Source organism: Squalius cephalus (genome assembly GCF_949319135.1).
Source record: "Squalius cephalus genome assembly, chromosome: 10".
Taxonomy (NCBI): domain Eukaryota; kingdom Metazoa; phylum Chordata; class Actinopteri; order Cypriniformes; family Leuciscidae; genus Squalius; species Squalius cephalus.
The window spans coordinates 35,909,663-35,935,074 of NC_137131.1; the positions used below are offsets into that span (position 1 = coordinate 35,909,663).

Below are 25,412 nucleotides of genomic sequence, written 5' to 3' on the forward strand. Positions count from 1 at the left end.
GGAAAATTATGTAAATGTTAAGTAAAGGATTTTTTTTTTTATGAGGACGTATAGGAAAACTTATGAAATGATTAAATATTTAAAAAAGTGACATAAAAACTGCTCAAACCAAAGTATTAAAATTAAATATTAAAATGTATTAAAATTATTTTATGAAATTAGTATTCAGTCAGTTCAATTAATTCTGATGATTATTGTCATCTTGTGAAAATGTGTGAGTTTGAGATATTTGATGGAGGCATGATTTCACATCTTCAATAGGATTTTTTATTTATTTGAAAAAATACTGAAATCCGCTTTAAGGAAAGAAAGTTTTGTCACGTTCCCTGCTCAGAGAGGCGGGAGCGTGCGTCCGTTTCTTGACTGACTGATTGAGGGAATCGCGAGAGGGAGGAGTTGATGGAACGCGCTCCTTCACTCACTCACTCACTCCTTTACTCACTCACTCACTCACTCCAGTCATGAAGTGATTCTGAGCGAGAAACGCGTGTTTGAGGCAGAGTCTGCGTGGTATCTCTCTTAAAACAGGTAAGTTTCCTACAAGCTTTAATTCTGAAACATCTATGTACACGAAACAAAGTTAAATCTGACATCCTTTGCGAGTTTTGGTCTCGTGAAGTCGCTACATAGAGTTTCTGCAGCGTTCGTGTTGATGTCAAACGTTCGCGTTTCAGAGCAGTTGTGTTATTTACTTCAAAGTTGTTTTATATGCGTATTTTGTTCGATAGATTAAGTTTACCAGTGATTGAATGGTCTGTCAGGCTGTGATGTTTCTGCTGTCACGTGCAACACTGATCATAATTTCTACTCAAAATAGTTCAGTAATTTATTATCCTGATTAATATTTGTTTGTTGATCCTTTTTTTGTTCAGCTATACAAGGGATTTTTTTTTTCTGTTTTGCAGACTAAGTTAAGTATGTGACAGCTGCTTTCTTGAAACTCTTTCTTTGAAACTTTAGGCTAATGAAAATGTTTGAGCCACACGATACTGCTCTACACTGAATGGAAAAGAGTTAGGCATCACATGTGGATTTCTTGAGTGGCAAATACTTACGGTCAGGAACTTTGGACCTTTAAATCAACACTTGAAGCCTGAAAAGCCACTTGAAAGTTTATTTTCCTCTTTACACACATGCTCTTTTTGAGAAAAAAAAAGTGATTTACCTGCGACTTTTCAGCAAGGGTCAGGAGCCAACTGACACTGAACAGGTGTGTACACACACACACGTTATTCTAGTTTTGACAAAGTAATGGAATGTGTTTGTTCTTGCATTTGTAAAGGTCAGCTGAACCTTTCATCCATGCATGTTTGTCATTAAAACCTTGCATTTCATGTCTCTTTTCCACACTGTACCCTAAAGCCCTCTTGATTCAGTTAGTTAATGTTTTCAGTTCAGTAGACTTCTGTTATTGCTGCCCTCGGCCTGAAAAGTAATCAGATCACTTGTGGTAAGCAGAGTAGGATTTCATTTTTGAAGCTTGCTGCTGCCATTGTTCTGATCACCGAATCTGTTGTTGCACGCTCTATTGAACCCTATCAAATTATACTGAATTTTGCTAAATCAAGAGCATGGACCACATGCCTTGTGGGTTTTCGTGAAAGAAGATATTGTCCTTATCCCACAGCTTAATACTTATGTTCCTTCAGTGTCTTGCACTTTCACTGTGAGCATTCCTTGCGCTGTTTCCATAACAGCTTTATGAAAAGGTCTCTATATTTGCAATAATGTGTGCCATCTTTATTTAGGATAGTTGTTGGCTATGTGCAACAGTCCAGTACGGTCGTGAGTAAAAAAAAATCTCCTTAGGGAAATTGATTCTTAATAACTTATAAACCTTAACCTCTTGTGAGCGTCAAGGCTCATAATTGATGATATATGCTTTTCTCGAATCTATCTGTTCATGTTATTTCAACTAATATCGTATTTAACAGTGAAACTACATTACCCATGATTCTGTACAGAAAATTGCTCGGCGAACAAATTGTGCCAAAAGAGCTTGCAGGGAATGAATTAAAGTAGCTGTTTCTACAGATAGAATCCTCTACTTTAAAAAGATTTTAGATTAGTTTAATTCGATTGGCATTTGCAGTGCTTCATGGGATTGTAGTTCTTTCCCTCACTAGCCATTGTGTACAGTCTTATACCTTTGTCTTTCTTTTTTTCCCCCAAAATTTTTTATGTTGTGATTCACCTCTGCTGGTTGGCTTTGTACATTCATTGCTTACAAGTTATGACACTTTAACAAAGATAAAAATAATTAAAAAATCCATATGGGATAAAATACACTGAAAAAGTGGGTGGGTACTAATGCACTCTATAAAGGGATAGTTCACCCAAAAATGAAAATTCTGTCATTAATTGTCATTAAAACTGATCAACAAGTGTTTATTAATTGTCAGCCCAATAGTTGCAACAATTACATCTCCTGATGGCCTATTGTAAAAATGAATTAAAATAACTGGTTTAATTTTGTATATAGCACGTTGTAATTTGACAAGCATCATCATACACTCACCTAAAGGATTATTAGGAACACCATACTAATACTGTGTTTGACCCCCTTTCGCCTTCAGAACTGCCTTAATTCTATGTGGCATTGATTCAACAAGGTGCTGAAAGCATTCTTTAGAAATGTTGGCCCATATTGATAGGATAGCATCTTGCAGTTGATGGAGATTTGTGGGATGCACATCCAGGGCACGAAGCTCCCGTTCCACCACATCCCAAAGATGCTCTATTGGGTTGAGATCTGGTGACTGTGGGGGCCATTTTAGTACAGTGAACTCATTGTCATGTTCAAGAAACCAATTTGAAATGATTCGAGCTTTGTGACATGGTGCATTATCCTGCTGGAAGTAGCCATCAGAGGATGGGTACATGGTGGTCATAAAGGGATGGACATGGTCAGAAACAATGCTCAGGTAGGCCGTGGCATTTAAACGATGCCCAATTGGCACTAAGGGGCCTAAATTGTGCCAAGAAACATCCCCCACACCATTACACAGGGGCGTAGAATTTAGTAGGGACGCTAGGGACGTGTCCCTACCAATATCCAGTGACACTGATATATCCTTAGCAATAATTTCGATCAAAACTTAAAATATATTTATATTGATGTCCCCGTCCCCACCAATTTCAAAATCAAACCTACGCCACTGCCATTACACCACCACCACCAGCCTGCACAGTGGTAACAAGGCATGATGGATCCATGTTCTCATTCTGTTTACGCCAAATTCTGACTCTACCATCTGAATGTCTCAACAGAAATCGAGACTCATCAGACCAGGAAACATTTTTCCAGTCTTCAACTGTCCAATTTTGGTGAGCTCGTGCAAATTGTAGCCTCTTTTTCCTATTTGTAGTGGAGATGAGTGGTACCCGGTGGGGTCTTCTGCTGTTGTAGCCCATCCGCCTCAAGGTTGTGCGTGTTGTGGCTTCACAAATGCTTTGCTGCATACCTCGGTTGTAACGAGTGGTTATTTCAGTCAAAGTTGCTCTTCTATCAGCTTGAATCAGTCGGCCCATTCTCCTCTGACCTCTAGCATCAACAAGGCATTTTCGCCCACAGGACGGCCGCATACTGGATGTTTTTCCCTTTTCACACCATTCTTTGTAAACCCTAGAAATGGTTGTGCGTGAAAATCCCAGTAACTGAGCAGATTGTGAAATACTCAGACCAGCCCGTCTGGCACCAACAACCATGCCACGCTCAAAATTGCTTAAATCACCGTTCTTTCCCATTCTGACATTCAGTTTGGAGTTCAGGAGATTGTCTTGACCAGGACCACACCCCTAAATGCATTGAAGCAACTGCCATGTGATTGCTTGATTAGATAATTGCAACAGGTGTTCCTAATAATCTGCGTCTGCGTCTTTGACGTCGAACAATATGTGCATAAATATATTTATACAATTTATATTAGTTAGCCTAGAGGACAAGGTACTATAGAACATATAATTTCACAGGTCTTCAATAGTAAAAACAATAACAGATCTGTACTTGCATCACTTAGATCTTTATTCTATTATAAACTACTGAGTAAGACAAATTTCTGTTCACTGTCATCATCCTCCTGCCTCATTCCCTTTGGTCGGGGTCATGGCTGGTTGGTTTGCATTAAGAAAAACAAGTGCGTTGTATGGTTATTCTCACTCGAGTACTTTATTGTTTCCGACAGCACGAATAGTGGTTAAAGTAGTCGACTACCCGACTAGTCAATGCGAGCCCTAATGTCTTCTATAGTTCCTCTGAAGCCTGCGACTTGCAAAGTCATAATAAAATGAAAAGGGATGGTTGTTTTCGTACAGGAATTCTGGCAGCTGAAGAGAGAGTGCCACAGAAGTAGTTATGACTGGAAAAATCATCAAATCCCAAGAACTGCTCATTTAATCAGTAATTCCAGAAGCGATCTAGTGAGTGATACATGCTCTCCGTTTTAGTTCTTGTTTGGACGTCGTGAACACCAGCTTTCCATTTCCCTGTCAACACCTTTAGAGCTTTTCCCATGTTTACTCATTAATGGAAGTACAGGCTTGCACAGTCTTACTATTGCTAAAGTCGCTCTAGTGTTTTAATGGCAGACTAATAGTTTAATTGACTGTGTTTAACTCAGCAGGAGAGAATGAGCTAATGTTTGACCTGAAAAGAGCTGGACTGAAAGGCTGGGCTAGTTATTGTCCACAGGGTGTCTATAGGTTAGTGAAATGAAGTGTGGATTGTTACACTGCCATCCAAACAGATTAAAATAGTCTATGCCTTTGAACATCCTTCTCTTTTTCATCACATTATGTTGATGGCAAGATTTAGCTTTGGTTTCTGGCTGTATTGAAGTGGGATCTGAAATTGGAAAATTTGCCTTGCAATGTTTTAATCTACTTCAGATGTCTAAAGTATAGCAAATCAGTTAGATCATCAGATCTACTGTATAAATTTAGGTTAGTCATTGCTCTGTGGATGTCATCATGGTGACATCATGTTCTCGCACCATGATGTCATGTTTACTGTAAATAAAAACCCAATGGAAGAGTGGAGAAAACAGATGTCGTGGTGGTTCTGTGGATAGTTTCTCCCATCATGTGCCTACAATCACTTGAGCTATACAATCAACCAGGTGTATCTCGTGAAATGTCTGTTGTATTTCCCCCCAAAATAATAATTTTAAATAATAATAATAATAATAATGATAATAATTCACAAAAAAAGAAAAGAAAATGTAATGTATGCTTAATTGCACCCTCCCCCCCCAATTATTTTTTAATAAAAGTAATTGATGTGAAAAAAGAAATAAATCATAAAACATATTTAAAACCGATTTGAGGCAGTACAACAAATGCTATTATTGTCGCTGTCGGGCTGTAACTTTGTATCTCCGTTTCGTCATTTTTATTTCTTTCAATAAGTTATGACAACATGTTTTTACATTGCTTTAACTCATCAAAAAAGTTAAGTGATTTTTGACTTTAAGTTTCAACTAACAAGATTTAACTTATTTTTTGAAGTCAGTTTAATGTAATTTAAGTTGAAATGACTTAAACATCCTAGTTGATTGTACTCAATTTAAGGCAGCAACTTTTTTTTACAGTGTACTGTAATCTTTATAGCATGTAAGTTGATGAAAAGATAATGCGATGCACTTACAGCCGCAGATGCGGCCGTTCTAATGACGGACAAAACGCGCATGTCCAAAATGTGCTGTTCAAGACCTCGTAACTCCATTTGCAACATGATTTCGGTCATATGTTAATAATATAATGACACTTGCAAGTTTTTTTTTTTTCTCAATTTCTTAAAGTAGCGTTTTTGGAGCACGACAGCGACGATATACAAGCGTTCTTGATGAGATAGGGCTCTTAAAGGGTTAAATATTTGCCACAATCTATTACCTCTATAAACTGGTGCTCATTAATTATCTAAATGATCTTAAAATAGGCAGAAACACCACTTCGTGAGATTTACCCTTTTACTGCTTACCTTGGAAATAAATGTCAAAATTGAATGCTGACACTGATCTGCTGGAGCATCATGGAAACTAGTTCTTGCATAATTGCTCACAAAACCAGTAACCTTCTGTATAAAAAATGTGCTCTTGTTAGTCCTGAAAAGCTTGACAGCTTTTGATGTGAGGGCCGCACATTTGTGTAAGACCCCCATGTGTCGTCATGTCTTATTCAAATGGTAAAGTGGGGAGATTTAGGCCAGATTGTCCATAAAAGGAAACAAGGCCATTTTCCCTTAGGTTTCAGCCATAAAACCCATTTAGAAAAAGCTGTCCTCATTTCGCACTCAGTGAACGAGCACCGCCAATTCTGAAACGCTTAAGACGAGTCGTTCATTTGCGCTACAAATGTGTTTCTGAATGTGTCATTTGAATGAGAAGGTCCCATTCAGCTGTTTTATATCGTCATGTACTGTAGCTCTCATGCAGCATTATGCGACTGTTTTCTGAATGCATGGCTTTCTCTGTTTTCTATACATTTAAGTCATGTTTTGCTTTCTTCCCTCAGTATCCACCCAAGTCGCCACCTTATTTCTTGTCATCCTCTATTTTCCCTCCAGCCTCTGATATATCTCAGCTTTCATCCAATTAAACTCACATTCAGGCTGCAGTCATGGCCCACAGAAACCTGCTATTACTAGAAAGTACAACTTAAAACGTTATTCACGGTGGAGGGCCAGCGGTGGTCAAACCAGAGCTTTCCAGTTGCTCGGTTCCAAGACTGGTGAAGCTCTAATGCGCTTTTCTGGAGTCTGTAATTTGATTTTCAGTCACGCGCAGGGATGATTTGGTCGGGTCTTTTTTAGCTTCTCAAACAGAAATCAATGACTTTAAAAGAAGAACGACCATAAATAGATATCAGTTGTGATGGTAAATTGTTAGCCGATATTTATGATCCATCTATGAAAAAGCTACTATTAGTACAAAATTGAGGGTTTTTGTAATAATCCTTTTAGTAGTGAAACATCCCATAGACTTACATTATAAAACAGAGTGAAAAGTTTAGATCTTCTTTCAGAGTTCTGCCTGTATGTGCTTTGTCTCAGTAAGACACCAGGCCTGTTTTCCTTTTATCCAGCACTATCCAGATGAAGTTCGTTGTGTGACATCATCTTTGTGACATCCGTCTATCTGCAAATCTGTACAGTATGTGGCCTGACAAGAAGCCAGGCGTTGTGTGACTCTGCTTCATGTTCCTGGGGTGCATATGTGCCTAAGATGTATAGGAGGAGAGGAAATGATGGTTGATGAGAAAATGAGATGGTCTTTGGATGGGCACAATGTCTGTGATGTGTTTTTCATTATGTCATTTAGGCTTGTGTTTCAAAACCCACGTCTCTGAACGACAGGATGTGGCTCCTTTTAAATCCAGGCAATTAGTATTGAACCATTGAACCAGTTCCGTGCTGCTTTTTAGGCTTGAACAATTAATTTTGACATTAACAACACAATCTAATCAATTCCAGAGTTTGTCTCCAAAACTGTAACAAATTATAGTACTGTAAGTGCACAGCTTTGATGCATCATTTATAAAACATAATTTGCTTCTTTAATAATTTCAAATGTTTCCCGTATATTGCATTGTTTCATTTCCATTTATTTGTTCTTTTTTTGTTTGATTGCTTCTGGTTGGTTATGGCTAGCAGTCCTGTGGCTGAGGGAAGGAATCAGCAAAATCGGTTGCTGATGGTGATAGTTTTTAAGCCCAAACCAACAGTCTGAAGAACCATTTCTTAATACCCCTAAGTCATTTCCCCACAAAGATATGTTGCACACTGCTACTCTATTTTCTTTCTTTTCTTCTTTTCTTTTTCTGATTTTCTGCATAAACAATCCTTTTTTTGGAACCACAGAAAACAAAGCGTTAGTCAGTCCATCACTCTTTTGGGCTTTTCATATTTACCCCAGGGTCATTTTTTAAACTTTTGAACCATGTTGTTCCATGTCACTTTCTGTTCATACTTTACCCTGGGTTATTATTTAAATTATTAATTAATCTCAGGTTTGAAATTTCACACTGTATGAAAATATATTTGAGGTTAAAAGCATTGACTGGACAAGTACAGTTTTAGGCCCCGATCACACGGGTCCCGATCACACTTAACGCGTTTTTTGCAATGAGAGTCGCCTTTTTTCAATTGTTTTCCTATGGCAGTGAGCGTTCTGTGCGCTGTTTATGCGCCCCAGGCGCCTCACGCTTTTTGCAGTTGAAAAAATAGCAACTTCGAGCGGAAAAAGCGCCCGACGTCATCGTTTTTAAAAAAATTTTTTAAAGAGAGCTCGCGATTAGACTGACAGGACAGCTGACTCGCTGGTTACTTGGCAACATTAAAAACGCAGCGCACTGCCAGTTCTGTGTGATCGGGGCCAATTTGCAGTGCTTAGTGCCTTGCGTTTTCGAACCTGAAAAACTCATTAGGTGTGATCGGGGCCTTAAAGAGGTCCTATTATGGCCTTTTACAAACTCTTGATTTTGTTTTTGGGGTGTACTAGAATGTTTTCATACTTGATTGTTCAAAAAACTTTATTTTGCACATATTTTACATTATTGCAGCTCCTCTCTACCCAGTCTGGCTCGAACACGCCAATTTCGATGAAGCCTCTCCTTCCGAAATATGAAATGTGTTATGATTGGCATCGCTTAGCGTGTGTTTGGTAAATGCCCCCCCCCCCCATAACAGCAAGTTGTTGTAAATATTAACGATGACGTCAATTTCAAACCAATTCAAGCTTGATTCAGATCCTGACAATGTTAACGAACAAGAGGATAGTGCAGAACGGATTTCATGCAGAGACTTTGCAAGCACAGGTTTCACAGGACTTTTCAGAGTGGTATGTTTTTTATTTTTGTAATTTGAATTCATTCATTCATTATAGATACGATGTTATGCACCATTTAATTGTGATATTTGTCGGAAAACTAAGGTAATAAACAGAATCGATCACAAAACCATGGCTAATTTTCCTAAGGAGGTCCTTTGAATCGTTTTACAAAAGCGAGAGCTTACAAAAGCTACAGAAAACAAGCTGTTCTCCATAAAATGTGCAGCACACAGATAAACGTTTGGGTTTAAATGTTCAGGAACAGTGTTTAAAATAAGTTTCATCCACTCTAAGTTTATCAGCCTTAGGAAGGTCAAACAAATGAGTTTTGGAAACGACAAAGCGAAAACACTTCTATAATGTCTTCTATAATGCAGCTCAGCCACGCTTTGTCCCTTTTTTGCATATTTCGTGGGTAGTGATTATGACTTCTCATAATGAGTAACATTATGACTTCATAAGATCCGGAAAAATTGCGTTGTAGTCCACCTCTGACCTGCCTGTACTGAGAGAGCCTGGATACTCAGATAAGCTGACAGATCCATTCTGCTATTTTCGAATCAAGTGGAGGTTTGGTAGACGGGCTGGTATTTCCTTCCATTGTCTGAGAGACGTGTCAGTGTGGACAGCTGCCGTGTGGACACATGGAATGGACTCATGAAGGACAGTGGCACACTAGTTTCCCTCTTATTTTGAGTTGTTTATAGCAACTGGTCTTTCCTTGCCTACTAAGGTCTTTCAGTTTTGCTTCAGTTTGTGCTGTTAAATGTATTTTTATTTCACATTTAATGGATTGTGTGAGTGAGTGGCGTGCAACAGTTTACAGTGTGTGGGTACTGCTGGCACTCACTGTTTCTTTATTTATTTGTTTATATGCCTAAGACCAGGCAGCAGAGCGTTAATTAGATGTGGAATGTGGGAACTTCATCAACCAATTCCTCCCGTCATGAGGTGGCAACTCACACAGCCATAAAATGAATAGGGAAGGGGTTTTGTTTTCCATTGTGTTAGTTGTTGGTGACTCGTTTAAATTACTCACCCAAAGAATTGTGGTGTTGACCAGATCTTCTTTTAACAATTGCTATAAGTTACCATATATACATTGTGTTTCTAAATGTGCTCTTCAACAACTTTGTGTTTCTGCAGGAACAAAATACCGCAGTAAAGGTGGGAATTATACCATGTTTAAGGCAGTGCTAAAGAAAGGTCGAGAGGGAGGAGGAAGAGCTGGCAAAAGAGAAGCAGGTACAGTATGCTTCTTTATGGTCAGAAGGAAGGAAAGTATTAATAAAGCGTTGCTGACACCTATTGAACTGTTCTTTGCTTTTGGCTATTGTGTGCATGCTTAATTTAATTGCATAATTGGCTTATGGCCTCCAAAGAGATTTACAGAGAGGTCGTTGGGATTGGCTAAATGAGATTTAGATTTTTCTTTTTCTTATTCCAGCTCAGGCTGTGGCTTGTCACTGCTTTATACTCAGGGGAAAATGATCTGGACTGAAAATTCCAGATCAGGACACACTCATAATCACTAATGTTAGTGTCGGTTACTTAGAATCTCAATCTAGATCGGTTAGAGTCTAGATCTCTCGGTTAGAATACCGGTAATAGTCACCCAGTTTAAAAAATTGCCATTTATTTAAACATGTCGTTCCAAACCCATATAGCCTTTTCTCTGTGGAACTCAAAAGGAGAAATTTGATTAGTATGACTATCCATATGGCTAGTTCGCTATATTCCATGTCTTCAAAAGCCATATGATATCTGTGTGATGAAAAGGCCAAAGTTTAAAGGTATACTATGTAACTTTTGGCACTCTAGCAGTTAAAAAACAAAACTGCATGCATTTTGTGGAAGAACATTGTTTTGGTTGTGCTTCTGCTCTGCGTGTCTGTGCAGATGCATATTTATCATACTTATCATAAAACATTCACTACTTGGCTTATGAGATATAACCAGTTTAGATGGGAAGGATCTCAAGCTGGCTAGCTGAAGAAGTTGAAAATACATTCCAGCACAGCGCTACAACAACCACAATGAAATGACCCTTCACAATAGATAATGCTTTACAATGAACTCTGTTATAGAGCTACATATGGCAATATATCTGTTTAATAAAATATCTTACTCACTTATTGAGTAATAAAAACGCCATCTCCGTGTCACTTTTACAACATTTCAAATCCCTGTTTTTGCCATCTCCGAAAGCCAAGCCAATGTTGGTTCTTGTTTTATTACGAGCTCTGTGACTGTCGTGTTCTTTTTTTTGTCTGCAGACTCTCATCTGTTCGCCGCTTTTTCTTTTTTAAACTGGTGATTCCTCGGAGGTTTGAGATTTATCTGCTCCATGTCAACCTTTCTTACTCATTGTGACAAGACAACTAACCGATGCCACTCTCACATCATACACACGTCAAAGTAGCCGGAGCAACTTTTTTCTATTTACAGATATGAAGAGACATGCACAGGCCGGTGACGCATGGGTACGCAATTCCCCGTGAAAACCATTCCGACTGGTCTAAAATATAAACACTCATAATAGGCTTACCATAGTATATCAGGGTAAAACAAAAATGTTTTGAGTTGGGTTCCTAAATTAATATTCAGGTTTTTTTTAAACTAGATTAAATGCTTAAATATATTTGACGATATCAAATTCGGAAATCTAGATTCTCTAAAAATATACTCTTTCATGAATTGGACATTAGGCATCACAAATCTACTTTTCTGATTAATGCATCCAGAAGAGCTAAGTACAGAACTCAAAATTGACTACTTTTACAGTTGTCACTATGGACAAAGTCCCTTTAAGACAAGTCATTTTACTCGGCGGCCATCTTTGAAACATCTCTCAGGCATGCAAGTGCAACTCCTATGTTTTTGAATGGGGAAACATCAAATTCTCCAAAACTGTTTGCCAAGCTTACGATTAAATTTCATATTTGAAATCACCAATGAAATCTGACAACAACTGTCTAAAAAATTGTTTCTAAACGCTCAAATCATGACTGAAAACAAAATTTCTAGGCTGGATCAAGCTCATGCGCAGTGGAAGCGCGCACTGACTCTTTATATAGGAACCGGAGCTTCTAACTGCAACTGCAGTGACACGATGACTTTACCGATCGGCAATTGGCTCTTATATAGAAGGCGGGACTTATTCCGCCATATTGAGCATTGCACTTTTCCCCATTCAAAACAAATATGAGTGATTTGTCTTGTGTTATTCTATAGTCTTTGCTTTGGACTAATTTTACTGTAGATTATTTTTTAAATTATTTTATTTAATTTTTGTCGTTTTGTAGCTTACCTACCCAATCCCCCATTCACTTTCATTTTATTAAAAAGACTGGCCGGGATGTTCTTCAAAAAATTGTATTGTCTTCCACGAAAGTCGTATGGATTTTGAATGACGTGAGGGTAAATTACAGATTTTTTTATAGAATATTTTGGATGAATATTAATTTGAAAGTCTTTCGCTCTTATGTCACTCTCTTCCACTGCGACAAATTAGAGTTATTACATCATTGATGTCACGTTACCATGAATGATACCCATTTCCACACGATCGCACTGGTTTCCGCTCAGCACCATTGCTGGCCCGATACCTCTCTCCCAATGGAGCCTCTCAATGGAGCAGTGTTCCAATTAACCTCATTCATCTCTGCTTCACTCACTTAAGTATGTCAAGACAAGTTTGAGAGCTGCCAAACAAACACTACCTGACCCACATACAAGAAACTTTTCATCTGCTAATCTAACTCAAAGTCTTGTTTCTAAGGAAGAAGACAGCAAATAAATGATTTCCCTCGTATATCCTCCTCTCTTGAATGTAGTTGATTGTCACTTTGTTCATTCTCTGATGGGCAAATCTGCTCTACTAATATCGGTGAACTCCCTCTGGTTTTCATACTGACAGCCAATGAAGTCTCTGTCGGTTAGAGGCAACACTCGTGTGTCCTCTGAAGAGGCATATTGCTCATGAAGTATTTACAACACCTTATGTTAGCTGCAAGGGGATGGAGAGAGTTATCCAGCACACATGACAGATCAGACGCCACTAATACACTCTGCAGTGACACTTTTTGAGGCGGATCATCTGCTTGGGAGCTCTGTTCTCAGTCACAATAGTCATAAAGAGCACCAGATACACAATTAGTGTGGTCACAAGAGGCCTTTCTGGTGTCAAATATCACCATTTTTATTCTGTAAAATATGTTGTCTTTGAAGATGCTGGATTTCAGAAAGCCGCACATGTGATCACTTTTCTCAATTGCTAAGACAAAGTGTGTAGCACATCTTTCAAAACTATAGAAAACGCAATTGTACAAACTTGAAGACAATCATATTATTTGAAACGATCATCTTTAATCTAATTAAAACTTTACCTTCGAATGACTGGCACAAACATTGAACGTGCAGATAAAAATAAATAACACTCATTGCGTATTGTGAGATGTACAGTATTAAAATCAACATGACCTCTTTTCAACCATAAACAATGAAAGTGGTTTTTCAGAGCAACTGTTGTACTTTTTGAACTTTGCATTGCAACATACTACTACACTACCGTTCAAAAGTTTAGGGTCCTAAGATTTTATGTTTTTGAAAGTCTCTTATGCTGAAGGCTGCATTTATATAATCAAAAATACAATAAAAAAACGTAATATTGTTAAATATTATTACAATTCAAAATGGCTGTTTTCTAGTATAATATATATGTATAATATGAATATGAATTTTTCCAGCCATTATTAGTCTTCAGTGTCACATGATCCTTACAATATGTTGATTTGATGATCAAGAAACCTACCAATGTAACAAACAGATGTGTTGCTTATTTTTTCGTATTTTTTTGTTTGTTGAGAAACCGTGATACATTTTTCAAGATTCTTTGAATAGTAAGCAACATTTATTTGAAATAGAAATGTTTTGTAACGTTTACTGGCACTTTTGAACAATTTAATGCGTTTTTGCTGAGTAAAAGTATAATTCAGGAAAATACTTACTGAAAATGTGTTACTGGATCCAAACTTTTGAACGGTAGTGTACAGAAATATCAGTTTGCAGATAAAATGAGACTTTATTGGAGGAAAATATATGTTTGAATATGAATGAACACACTATTGAAACATTTCCAGAATGTACTGTACAGTAACTTCATCTTGAGAACTTAATACTATTAAATATTTTGCAAATATTCAACCATGAGTTTAAAATGGTTTGTATAAAGAATGTTGTTCTTGTACTGTAGCTCTGGTCAGACAGCAGAGGAGGAAGTAGCCATGGTGTGCCTAATGTTCTCAAATATAATAAAGATAATAATAATATTCTCATAATATCCTCATAAATGACTGATTTGGAATGCTGTACAGAAATGTAACAGAAATGGTGCACAGAAGACCCGTCTAACAATTGATTCCAATGGAGTTTGACATTTGCCTGTTGCTAAGCTATTGACACAAAATATAAAAATATGTACCACATACAAAAATTGAATAAAATAGTCCATTTTTAATAAGATTGACAGCTTTTTTTGATACTCTGCACCATTGAATGACATTTAGAATTGACATTTTCCATTGGCTCTATACACCATTTTCACTGAAAATTGATGCTGCTTTTTGCAATGCATTCTGAGTTTGCCTTTTCAGTGAAGTATACAGTATATGCAGCTCTGAAAGAAGATCTATTTGAAGAAAGCATAATTAACAACCTTAAAATGCTTTCTTGGAAGTCAGCTATTGTCCCCGAATCCGTGTGATCTTGCTAAGTTGATGTTGTTTTAAACGCATATAGCATAGAGAGACCCCCTACCAAACTAAGGTTAAGTGCTTGATCAGTGGAGATGGTTCATGGATCCAAACCTATAACCAGCTCGGATGTATAACTACCACTGTAGTTTGTTTGTCTGCTACCAGCATCTTAGTTGAACAAACACTATTTTTCTCAACATAGCGACTCTGTGATAGGCCAACACCTCCTAAAATCAGTCTATCAATGAGCACATTCTACTGTTTTATAATTTATCTCTGTTTTTGTCTATTTTTTTCTTCTCTCTTGCTCCTTTTTGTGGGTTTGAGCTCTTTAATCCCCAAGAACAGACTTTGGTGGGGATTTCTGCTTTCATGGATTGACCCTTTTTCATTTGGAATGTCAGATTGAAGTATTCTCCTGCCTTTGAACTGAGGCCTTGTAAAGGTCGGATCAGGAAGGATTTAGATTTAAAAACAGGGCTCTGTTTGATGCTGGGTTACAGAGCAGTGTGATACAGCGTGACTCTGGCCTGAGATGTTGAGTTTACAACATATGTGTGTGAGTTTTTACTGTCCTCAGGTATAAATCTCCAGGAGTAGAGTGACGTTTAGAAAGTTGATCCATCTGCATTGTGTGTGTCAGCATCAGGATAAGGTTTATAGTTTGAGGCCAGTTTTGTGTGTGTGTGTGTGTGTGTGTGCGCACACATGTTACAGAAGGTTTCTCTGTGTTATCTCAGCTGCTCTGGTGTCCAGTTTCTCCTTACTCAGCAGGGGCTCTTCATGTTATTTAGAAGAATCAGACTGTTTATATAGACACACAAGATTCTATCCACCTATTAGAAACACACTTAAATACAGATTTTAATTGTAAATTTAAATTGAGTAGTTTTAGCTAACTGAAAATTTGCATTTACAGCTTTTTCATTTATTGCAAACATGTATGATTTGCTTCGTTTTGCATAACTTTAAAATGAGTTATTTTGAAGACCAAATATGAAGTCCAGGCTGCTCTTCTCCTTACATGAATAACATATTTTACTGTCCTTTTCCTCATGTACATACTATGTGCTTATTATAGTAATTACAATAACTGGGTAATAACTATGTACCAACACTTAACCTGCCCCTAAACCTAACCTTAACCCATGTAGTTATCTTATATTGTTCAACACTTTCTTATGGAAGTACACTAAGTACACGTACTGTAAAATCACTGAGCTGAATTTTCTGCATCATTATTCTAATCTTCATTATTACGTGATCAATCCTAAATCATATTCTAAGATAGTTGTGGAAACCTTGATCGTTTTCCTCCCCCTGAATTCTATAATGAATAGAAAGTTAATTTATTTGAAATCTATAGAAATCTTTTGTTACATAAGTGTCTTTACTATCATTTTTGCTGAATAAAAGTATTAATTTCAACAACAACAACAAAAATCTTACTGACTCTAAATTGACTTGACTTACTGACTTGAACGATAGTGTATTTGTGAGGAAAAGACCAAGATGTAAACGTTATTCGCTCTAAATCTTGCACTCAACTAGTTTTTACATCTCTTGTTCAGGAGGTTAGTGGAATTTATAACAAACCTGAAACCTTTTGGACATCATCCCAAATCTTTAGACGTAAAAATAGACCTAACAAAATATGTTAGAGATTTGCATTCTTTTTCAAAATGTTTTTGAGAAATGTTGGCTAATTAAAAACTGCTGCTCTCTGAACGGTATGATTAGCTTGTACCAAAAAGGGAGTGTATCACTTGATAGTGATCTCTGAGATTGTGTGTCTGAATTCAAGTAACACAAGGCTTAATCTCATTACCAAAAACACAGCTGGCCATGCTTTCAGATGTGAGCTAATCATGGATAACATTCTTTCAAATGCTTAAGCAGTTCCAGTGGTGATATAGGTCACCTAGTGAATTTCAGGCTAATCTGACATTTATACTATGGCCTAAATGTCAGGTAAACACATGAAGCATGTGCTAAACTGAATGTGTTCTGGAGTCCGCAACCTCCTGGACTGCTGCTGGGATTCTGCCATCAGGTAGAGAATTAGGATATAGGAAATGCAGAAAATGTGAGAGCAAAAGATAAAAGCGAAGCTAAATTTCTAAAGGATGCTGATGCTGAGTCATTTAAGAGTTAAAGTTGCGGTAGGTTAGGGATGATTGATTCTATCTGGCTAAAAACTCCAAGATGTTGTCATCCATCTGTGTTTTTGGTTTAGGGATAAATACACTTGTTAACCATTTCCTTCTGCATTATATTAGTCATCGGCCAATCTGTTCTCGCTCAGTATACAGTAGTGTTTAAAGTTGTGCTGTTCAGAAAAATATTAAGTATGATGTGTGTGTATATGTATGTAATATTTTACTCTTGTAAATTAAGCATAATTTGTGAAAAGCCCCCTCCCCCCACAAATCTAATTTAGGTTATTTAATTAGTGAATAAGAAAAAGAAATAGTGCATAATCTTAAATTTCTTTTTTTTTCTAATCAGATTTCTTTTCTTTTTTCATTTCTTTTTTTTTTTTTTTTTAATTCTAAATCCTGAAATTGTTTATTTTCAGGTTTTAATATATTTTATATAAATGTTTTAATATATATTTAAAATGTAATTTATTCCTGTGATGGTGAAGCTGAATTTTCAGAATTATTACTCTGGTATCACATGATCCTTCAGAAATTATTCTGATATGCTGATTTGCTGTTCAAGAAACATTTCTTATTATCATCAATGTTAAAAACAGTTGTGCTGCTTACTATTTTTGTAGAAACAGTCTGTATTTTTTTTTTTTTTTGGATTCTTTGAATAGAAAGTTCAAATTTGGCATTTAATTGAAATATATTTTTTATAAATTACATCTTAACATTTGTATTTAATTTATTTTGTAATTTAATTCACCATTGCTGAATAGAAGTTAATTAAAGCTGCAGTCCGTAGTTTTTCCTCTTTGTCGCCATCTCTGTTCGAAATCTGCAATTGCAGTTATTCGTGGCATTATCAACTTTACGTGGGTTGTGCCTCGGCACGGCACAGCGTGGATTAATGCAATGTTTTGAGGAGAACAGCGGCTGTCAGTCACCGCACCGGTGTGGATACTGTAATTCGGAATCACAGATTCTACTTTTTGGAAGTATGACCAACATAAGAATTTTCACCGTAAAATGTCGTCTGAACAAGTGAGTAACATCCACTTTTGTTCTGACCAACTAAGGGGGAAAAAGCATTGCAGTAAATCACGCCGATTAAATCTAACGATTGCTTATATCACGTCAAACCGTGCAAATTATACTTTATTCTCAAATTGTTAATGTTAACAACATCAGCATTGCGTGACTACATTTAATGCCCTTCCGATATTTATCCTTGTTTTCGCATGGGCCGGTAAGTCTTTCGCATTTGTTCGGGTGAATCTCCAGTTGTCACTGGTGATTGTTGTTTGAACCTTTCTGGATCCGCCATCAAATTGATTTTAATTATATCAAGTGCTGTGAGAAAAGGCTATAAATCTCAACCTCCAACATCCTCACAGGCAATATAGCCTAATAGCCGAGACTCCTTCTTTATGTGTACAGATGTGACGTAATGACGCAAAGACATGCTCGAATTTCCTGTGGAAATCCACCAAGCAGATAGTTTTGAACACTGGCTGATTATGTATTTGCTCAAAAATGTATTTTGGATCATTTTTAACCCAAAAAAGCTACGGACTGCAGTTTTAATTTCTTTAAAAAAATCTTAGTGACCACGAACCTGAATGGCAATATATATATATATATATATATATATATTATATATATATATATATATATATATAAATATGTACATTTGCCATTTAAACAAAAACGACAAATGTTTTTTGACCTCCTCTCCTTTATAATTAGTACTTATATGTTTATATAGGCTATAAAACATTACAGAGATACAAGACTACATTTCCCTGTTTTCCATTATCTCATATCTTCTTAATTGTTATGAAAATAGTGTTGGAGTAAACTACGATCTGAATATTTCTTCGTGAGTTTCACCCATAGCCTTGTTTCCCTTCCTTCCTTATTGTTGTCTTCCTACTTCTGTCCTTGCCTGTGATGTTTTTGATTTTTTTGTCTGAAGAGATGTTCTTTGTATTTCTAGATGGTACCATCAGGGTTTAAAGTCTATTGTCCTTGTTTTCCTCTTTTGTATATTTTCAATCCTTGTCCTTGTGTTGTTTTCTTCTTAAGTTTCTCCAAAAGTTGAGCATTTGTCACTTCAGTCAATCACTGTTTCTTATGGGGATGCTGAACTCATGAAAACACCAGCATACCTGATTTACGCCACGTGCACATTAAGAGTCCATTTTCAACAGCATGGATGTTTTTTTTTTCTCTCTGGTTCAGTCTGTCCACATTTGACTAAATATAGGACTCGGCAAGGCCTCCGTCCAGCTCCAAACCCTCATTTCGACTGAATTTATATTCTGATAAATATTTGATGTCTGATGAATGGAGTCTCTGGTTGGTATTTTGGTCAGGCCTTAGTGTTATGAATGCAGGGCTGTAATTATGTCAGAGCTCTCTCGAGTAGACTGTCATTAGTCAGACTTGATTTGCTGGGCTGCATTAAGAGGCGACCGACCACGATTCTCCAATAAAAGGGAAGAAGAAAGCCATGGCAGCAAATTTTCCACCCTATGGCCAATGTCACATAGTCTCAACACTGGAGTGAAACTTTATACTCAGGTCAAGTATTATTTGAATGTTGATTTGAACTGGAATGAAAAACATCACTTTTTAAGAAGTAAAATGGCAAAAAAAAAAAAAAAAAAAAAAAAAAAAAAAGTATAGGAAGAAAGTTCATTCTACAACAAAATTTAATTATCAACAAAGCTATATGTATGATATAATCTAACGTTGAGACATCAAATCATCTTATTTTTTCTTATTTTGTTTTATTTTTATTCTTTAAAAGTGAATTAAAACTGAATGCACTGTATTTTGAGAGTACGAAATATATTGATCTATTGTAAATATCTGTACATTTAAAATTTGAGGAATCTTGGTTGTCTACAAAATGTCATAAAATCAATTGTTAATTTATTTTTTAATATCTAAAAGCGTCTGCTAAATGAATAAAATGTAACAGAATCGAAAACTATTCCAATTCTGGTATTGGACATAAGGTCAGGAATTGGATACCGTTATAGAATTAATTTTGATTCCTCTTATCGATTCCTTTTGTGTGCATTTTTATATGACTTTAAACCATTCAAGAGCAAGACTCGCACGCTGTTTTCTAAACTGCACACATATCCAAAGTGTGTGAACAGAAAGCCGCCTCTCATACTGAATAGTACGTGATACTAAACTGAGTTCTCTTCCGCGTATTTTTCCACTTGAACGGACAAATACAAACAAAATGTCAAAATATCCTTTTAAACAAAGTCAGTTATGTCTTAAATGAACGAAGTGACTGCAGCCTAATATTCATGCTGGCGTCTCTATAATAAACAACAAAAGACAGAAAAAATTCACTCGCTGTTTTGACTGAACAACTTTGGTTAACTATATTTGTTATTTTATCTATAAAGTGCAGTGTTATTTTACATTTGATTACAGTTTCTGTACCTAAAAACCTGGAAATCTTAAAACACTGCATTTCAATCTTTGTTTAGTTGTATTTATTTGTGATTGCTAATTTGTTTATTTGTACTTTTTTAATTACTGAGTGTTTACTTGTCTTTAATAATGCTTAAAATGTATATTAGTTAGGCTAGTTGTTTTTGCTATATGGTATTTTTAAACTAAATACAAAAGTTCAGATTTTTGTTCATTGTATTCAGCTACAATGACATGTTTTGCAATAAAATGTAGAATAAATGTGAATATTTAAAAAAAAATTTTTACCTTATTGGAATCGAAATTAGGAATCGATAAGAACCGGAATCGTTAAAATTCAAATGATTCCCAAGTTACCCAACCCTAAGTAACAGCAACAAGAATGTAACAGTAGAAGTAGTAGGGGATTCACATTTCACAAAATATCAGTAACTTTATGGTTAATATTATTTGATATTGGTCTATATTAAAATTCATTGGTCATGCTCATTTCCATTTAGATTAGGATTACCTTTTCCTTAAATTACTATTGAATGTAGTCTTCAAGTCTCAACATCCATATTTTATACTCTACATAATATTGTAATGCCTACATTTACTTTATAAAACTATTAGTTTCATTTCTAATGTTTTTTTTTCCAGCCACAACAGTTTCAACACCTAGAATTCTTAATCCATGTATCCTGAAAAATAAATGTTTTAGACGGCCTTAGACAACCAGGCCGTTCCGAACTCTTTAAAGAACGACAGTCATGAACGTGTACGTATTATGCATTGTGTTGTAAATGATATGGCTGAAAAAAACGTAAGAAATTAAACTAATAGTTTTACAAGTAAATGTCCTCACAAAGATGGCAATATCCAAAATCCTTGTCCTTGTGGGGCAATATTTTGATCCCCATGATAAAAAACAGCTTGTAAATCATACTAAGTGATGTTTTTTGAAAAGTGATGGGTAGGTTTAGGATTGGGGATAGAATATACAGTTTGTACATTATAAAAATCATTGTCTATATGGAAAGTCCCCATAAAACATGGAAACCCAACGTATGTGTGTTTGTGTGTGCTTTGCCTTCATGTAAGAGGCACGCATGCAAGTCTATAACCTCTTACATTACTAAGTAGGAATTAGTTTTCAGGAGGAAAAACTTATCAAGTTACGTTGCATCTTTTTTTTTGTAAAGCTGTGAATTAATATCCATCCTGTTTTTTTAACTTTCATGTGCAGACAGTAGTTTACAGTTTGACTCTGCCCATAAATCTTTCTCCAAATGGACTGCAGGGATGTCCTCTTCATAATATGGCAGGCTGTACTATGAAAAGCTGCATTTCTGTTGGCATTTTGTTTGAAACCAGTATAGTTTTGGCGAGATCAACAGTAAATCCTGTTGCGGTGAGAGGAACTTCAGGCCCTTGTATGTTTGCTTTGGAATGTTAAAAGGGCTTAAATTATTCTCAGCTTTCGTCGAAAGGGTTTATTATAGGAGGAGAAAGATATATAGTATTACTGTTGGTCATAAGACAGTCTTAGTAGTTTGTCTGTATGTTTTTATAGTGGTTTTGAAGGATTGGATACAAAAAGCCATTGGTAATGATATCTAGCTAATTCGATTTCTGACGTCCAGCTGGAACGCTGCAGAGCTTTTGTGAGGTTCACCGCTCATACAGTAAATTAATCTGATTTAAGACTGAGGGTTTAAGAGACTCAAAGTCCTAAATGTTCAGTGTTTATTATTATGGTTGAATAAGTGACTCATGTTGAACAGATCACTCATACCGGATTCTGTGCATTTGCAGGGGTCATGAATTGAGAAATCCAATTTTCCTTGATCTTTTGTCACATTAGAGGTCATTGTTCTACAGAAATATCTTGTAAGTTTCAGAACTCAAAACTTCCTAATTTGTCCGAAAACTAGTTGTTATTGAAACCAAGCTGCCAACATGATTCATTTCGTATTCTGTCACATCATAGTGCGATTAAAGACGGCCTCTGCAGAAGAACATCAACGCCTACTTCTACATCATTGTCTCTTCAGCTCCTCCCACCTATTTGAGCATGTCATGTAGTGGTAAATACGAGACGGAAATACAGAATAACTCAAGCAACAAGAGATGCCTTTGAGGATTACAAGATATTTTGCAGTGCTATGTTTTGTAAAAACAGTCTTTGCATTGCCTTCCTTGTGATCTTAACAGAAAGATTAACATTTAACATGAAGAAAGCGTGGATGAACTTTATTTTTAACAAAGTTCCAGATGGTGTCAATAAGACACTGTTCATTTGTTTGCTTAATTTTACTTAAGATTCATTTTTAAACAAGACACCTTTTAGTGAAGGCTTTTCAGAGAGACAATAAAATAAAAGATAATGCAGTGCAGACTATATCCGACAGCAATGTCCCAACATACAAGTGTGAGTAACAATGTTTTTACCATGTGTCCTCAATAGAGCTGGTAAGTCCCGCCCATCCGTAAAACCCCAAGTGGACCTTTAGGTTGACAAATCGTCAATGCAAGTGAATGGGAGAAAATAATTATTTTCTGATCCCGTTTGAATTGTGCCATGAATGTGAACATATGTTGTCTGTGAATTTTTTATATAATTTTTCATGTTACGAGTTTGACAGTATATGGTATGATTCTTTGGCTAGCAGTTGTGGAAAAGACATAACGAGAAAGACTACATGTCGCCTATGTGACGTCACCCCATAACACATTTTCCCTCCACTTGTCAAATCACGGTGCTAATGCTGCGATAATCTATGGAGACCGATCAAGATGCCGGTGTGTTTTGTACCCAAATGTTACCATTCAAACCAAATCGGCTGTTCTTTCTTCAGATTCGCGTCGAAAGCAGCGAAGAGTTGTAGTCCACACAAAGTGCTCTCACACAAAGTCTAACCGTATCAAACTTCTACCCGCTAAATTGTAGCATTCTTTACACGAAAAATTATATTAAAAATTCAGACAACATGTTCACATTCATGGCAAAATTCAAACGGGACCAGAAAATAATTATTTTCTCCCATTCACTTGCATTGACGATTTTTCAACCTAGAGGTCCAGTGGGGTTAGCGGAAGGGGCGGGACTTACCAGCTCTATTGCTTTGTTTGTTAAAGAACAGTGGTATTCAAATGCTGGACACAAGTGACCGTTCGCAAAGACCCGCCCCCTTTAGTTATTGTTGCTATGTCCGACAAGCCATGCCGCTCTCACACCACACCATGTTCTCACGCAGTGAAAAATACATCGCGCATGATCACGGAGCAGAGAGGACACTGACAACGCGCTGACAGACAGGACAGACCAGGTTACTTTTGATTTGGTCATTTAAAAAAAGAAAGAAATTTAAAATACCGTTTGTGGCTCTTTAATGTGTCTAACAGATCGCTGTAGAGTCTCAGTTAAAGCTTCTCGTGAACCAATCATCTCTTCCTTCTAGTTAATTTATAGCAGCAAATAAACATGATTGAACATCAGAAGGAATGTTGTTTTAACCACGAAAAGACGTCAGTACACTCTGTTTTTCAAGTTCAAATCCTCCAATGTTAATCTACTAACTCTCCTGACTGCTTTGTCGGACATAAATGGTGGATTTGGTTGATGGCGGATTATGATTGTTCAGATCGCCTGTCAATCAAATCCCTGCAACGGGTCAATTGTGCCATTTTACCATTTCTGCAGATTAAAGTGAGCAGCGCATTGAAACAACGGAGCGGTTCACACCTCAAGTGCTCAGGGTTGTTTACGGTAATGATCTTTCGGTGCTTCATCTTCTTAATATTATTATCTAGAGCCAACGCGCTTAATTCAAACCCTTTCCGCTCTGTGCGCGTTGCTTCTCTCTTCCGCTAAATACGTAGAGTGCCACATTAAGAGCTGCAGATGACGCAGTTATTTTAACAACAGTAACCAGAAACACGGTTAGCAGCAAAATAGATACATTTGCTAAAACGCAGAAAATGAGAACTAATACAATTATTTGTATGTCTAGCTTACCTTTTTATACCTATTCATTTATCCAGTTGGGAGAAATATTTAGTTTTTTGGTAAATATTGGTAAAAATTCTTAGACATCACTGCTTTGGCTCATGGGGCCCAAGATTGTCATCTTTGATTACTATTTTGAGTGTGGGATTGTTTCTTTGACAAAGTACTACTGCTGACCAGATGGAAATGTATAGCCTATCTGTTCCAAAAAAGTATTGTCCGGACCTCCTCTGGAAAGAAAATATAGAGTCCGGACCTCTTGGAACTAATTGAACGCCCCTGTTATAGATGAGCATTTACACCAGGCATCCTTAAATAGCGGACCATGGGTCCTGTTCCAGACTCTTGCTTGGTTCCAACTGGACCACGAGACAAAGTGACAACTGTAGCACCATTTCTACAGTTTAAATTGAGCAGCGTGTCAAAACAAGGGAGCTGTTCGCACCACAAGCACTCAGGGTCGTTTATCGTAGACCTAATGACTGATTTATGTTCATCTGATGAAATATTGATGTTTTTTTATTTTTAATCTCAAATACCATTACTGACTGTTTTGACTTTTTAGGATTTTTCTTTTACAAAGTACTACTGCTGAAAATATATATGTACTGTAACTATTCCAAAAAGGTATTGTCCGAACCTCTGCTGGGAAGGAAATTTAGTCACCGGACCTCCTGAAACTTTATACTCCTTGAATACTCCTGATTTATACTGTAGCGCCGCAGTCAAACCGTGAATAGTTGTGATTTGCTGTTCTTTCCTTTGCTTCGGCATTTTTTGGGTTAATGCAGGGGATTCCCGGATACGGAAGAAAGCGTATTCTCTATGTGCTTGCTTCTTTTGTAATTGTTTAGATCTAAGCTATTCACTGTAATCCTGAGTAAAAGCTTCAGTGAGAGACATCTTTTGTTTTGTCATCAGTAAGACATTACAACACGTTTAATTTTATTTAAAACGCTACTCTGCAAATGATAATGTATACCTTTTTCACATCGAAAAGGATGAACGATAGCCTATAAGAATGATGGTGCATTCATTCATAATTCCATTTACTCAAAACACCGTAAGTTAGCACTTGTCAATTATGACTGTGGTAACTCCAAGTACTTAAGCTTTATTTGCCACTACCAAGACTAATGAAGCATATGTAATATGCATAAATGTTTCACATTGTTGGCAAATGTTTCAACTACGTAACAAGATATTTTTCAACTTTTGAAGTTTTCTAAAC

The 25,412-nt window shown here is 36.6% G+C and overlaps 1 protein-coding gene across 4 annotated transcripts in view; it reads left to right on the forward strand.

The window, feature by feature from the left end:
• The first annotated feature begins 460 nt into the window (after positions 1 to 460).
• Positions 461 to 25,412, forward strand: part of tanc1a (tetratricopeptide repeat, ankyrin repeat and coiled-coil containing 1a) — a 76,426-nt gene continuing 51,474 nt past the window's right edge. For all 4 annotated transcript variants that reach the window (XM_079882634.1, XM_079882631.1, XM_079882633.1 and 1 more), the window contains exons 1-2: positions 461 to 528; positions 9,972 to 10,070. In XM_079882634.1, coding sequence (XP_079738760.1) covers positions 10,007 to 10,070 — 64 coding nt within the window. In that variant the 5' untranslated portion in view covers positions 461 to 528; positions 9,972 to 10,006. The remainder of the gene's footprint in view (positions 529 to 9,971; positions 10,071 to 25,412) is intronic.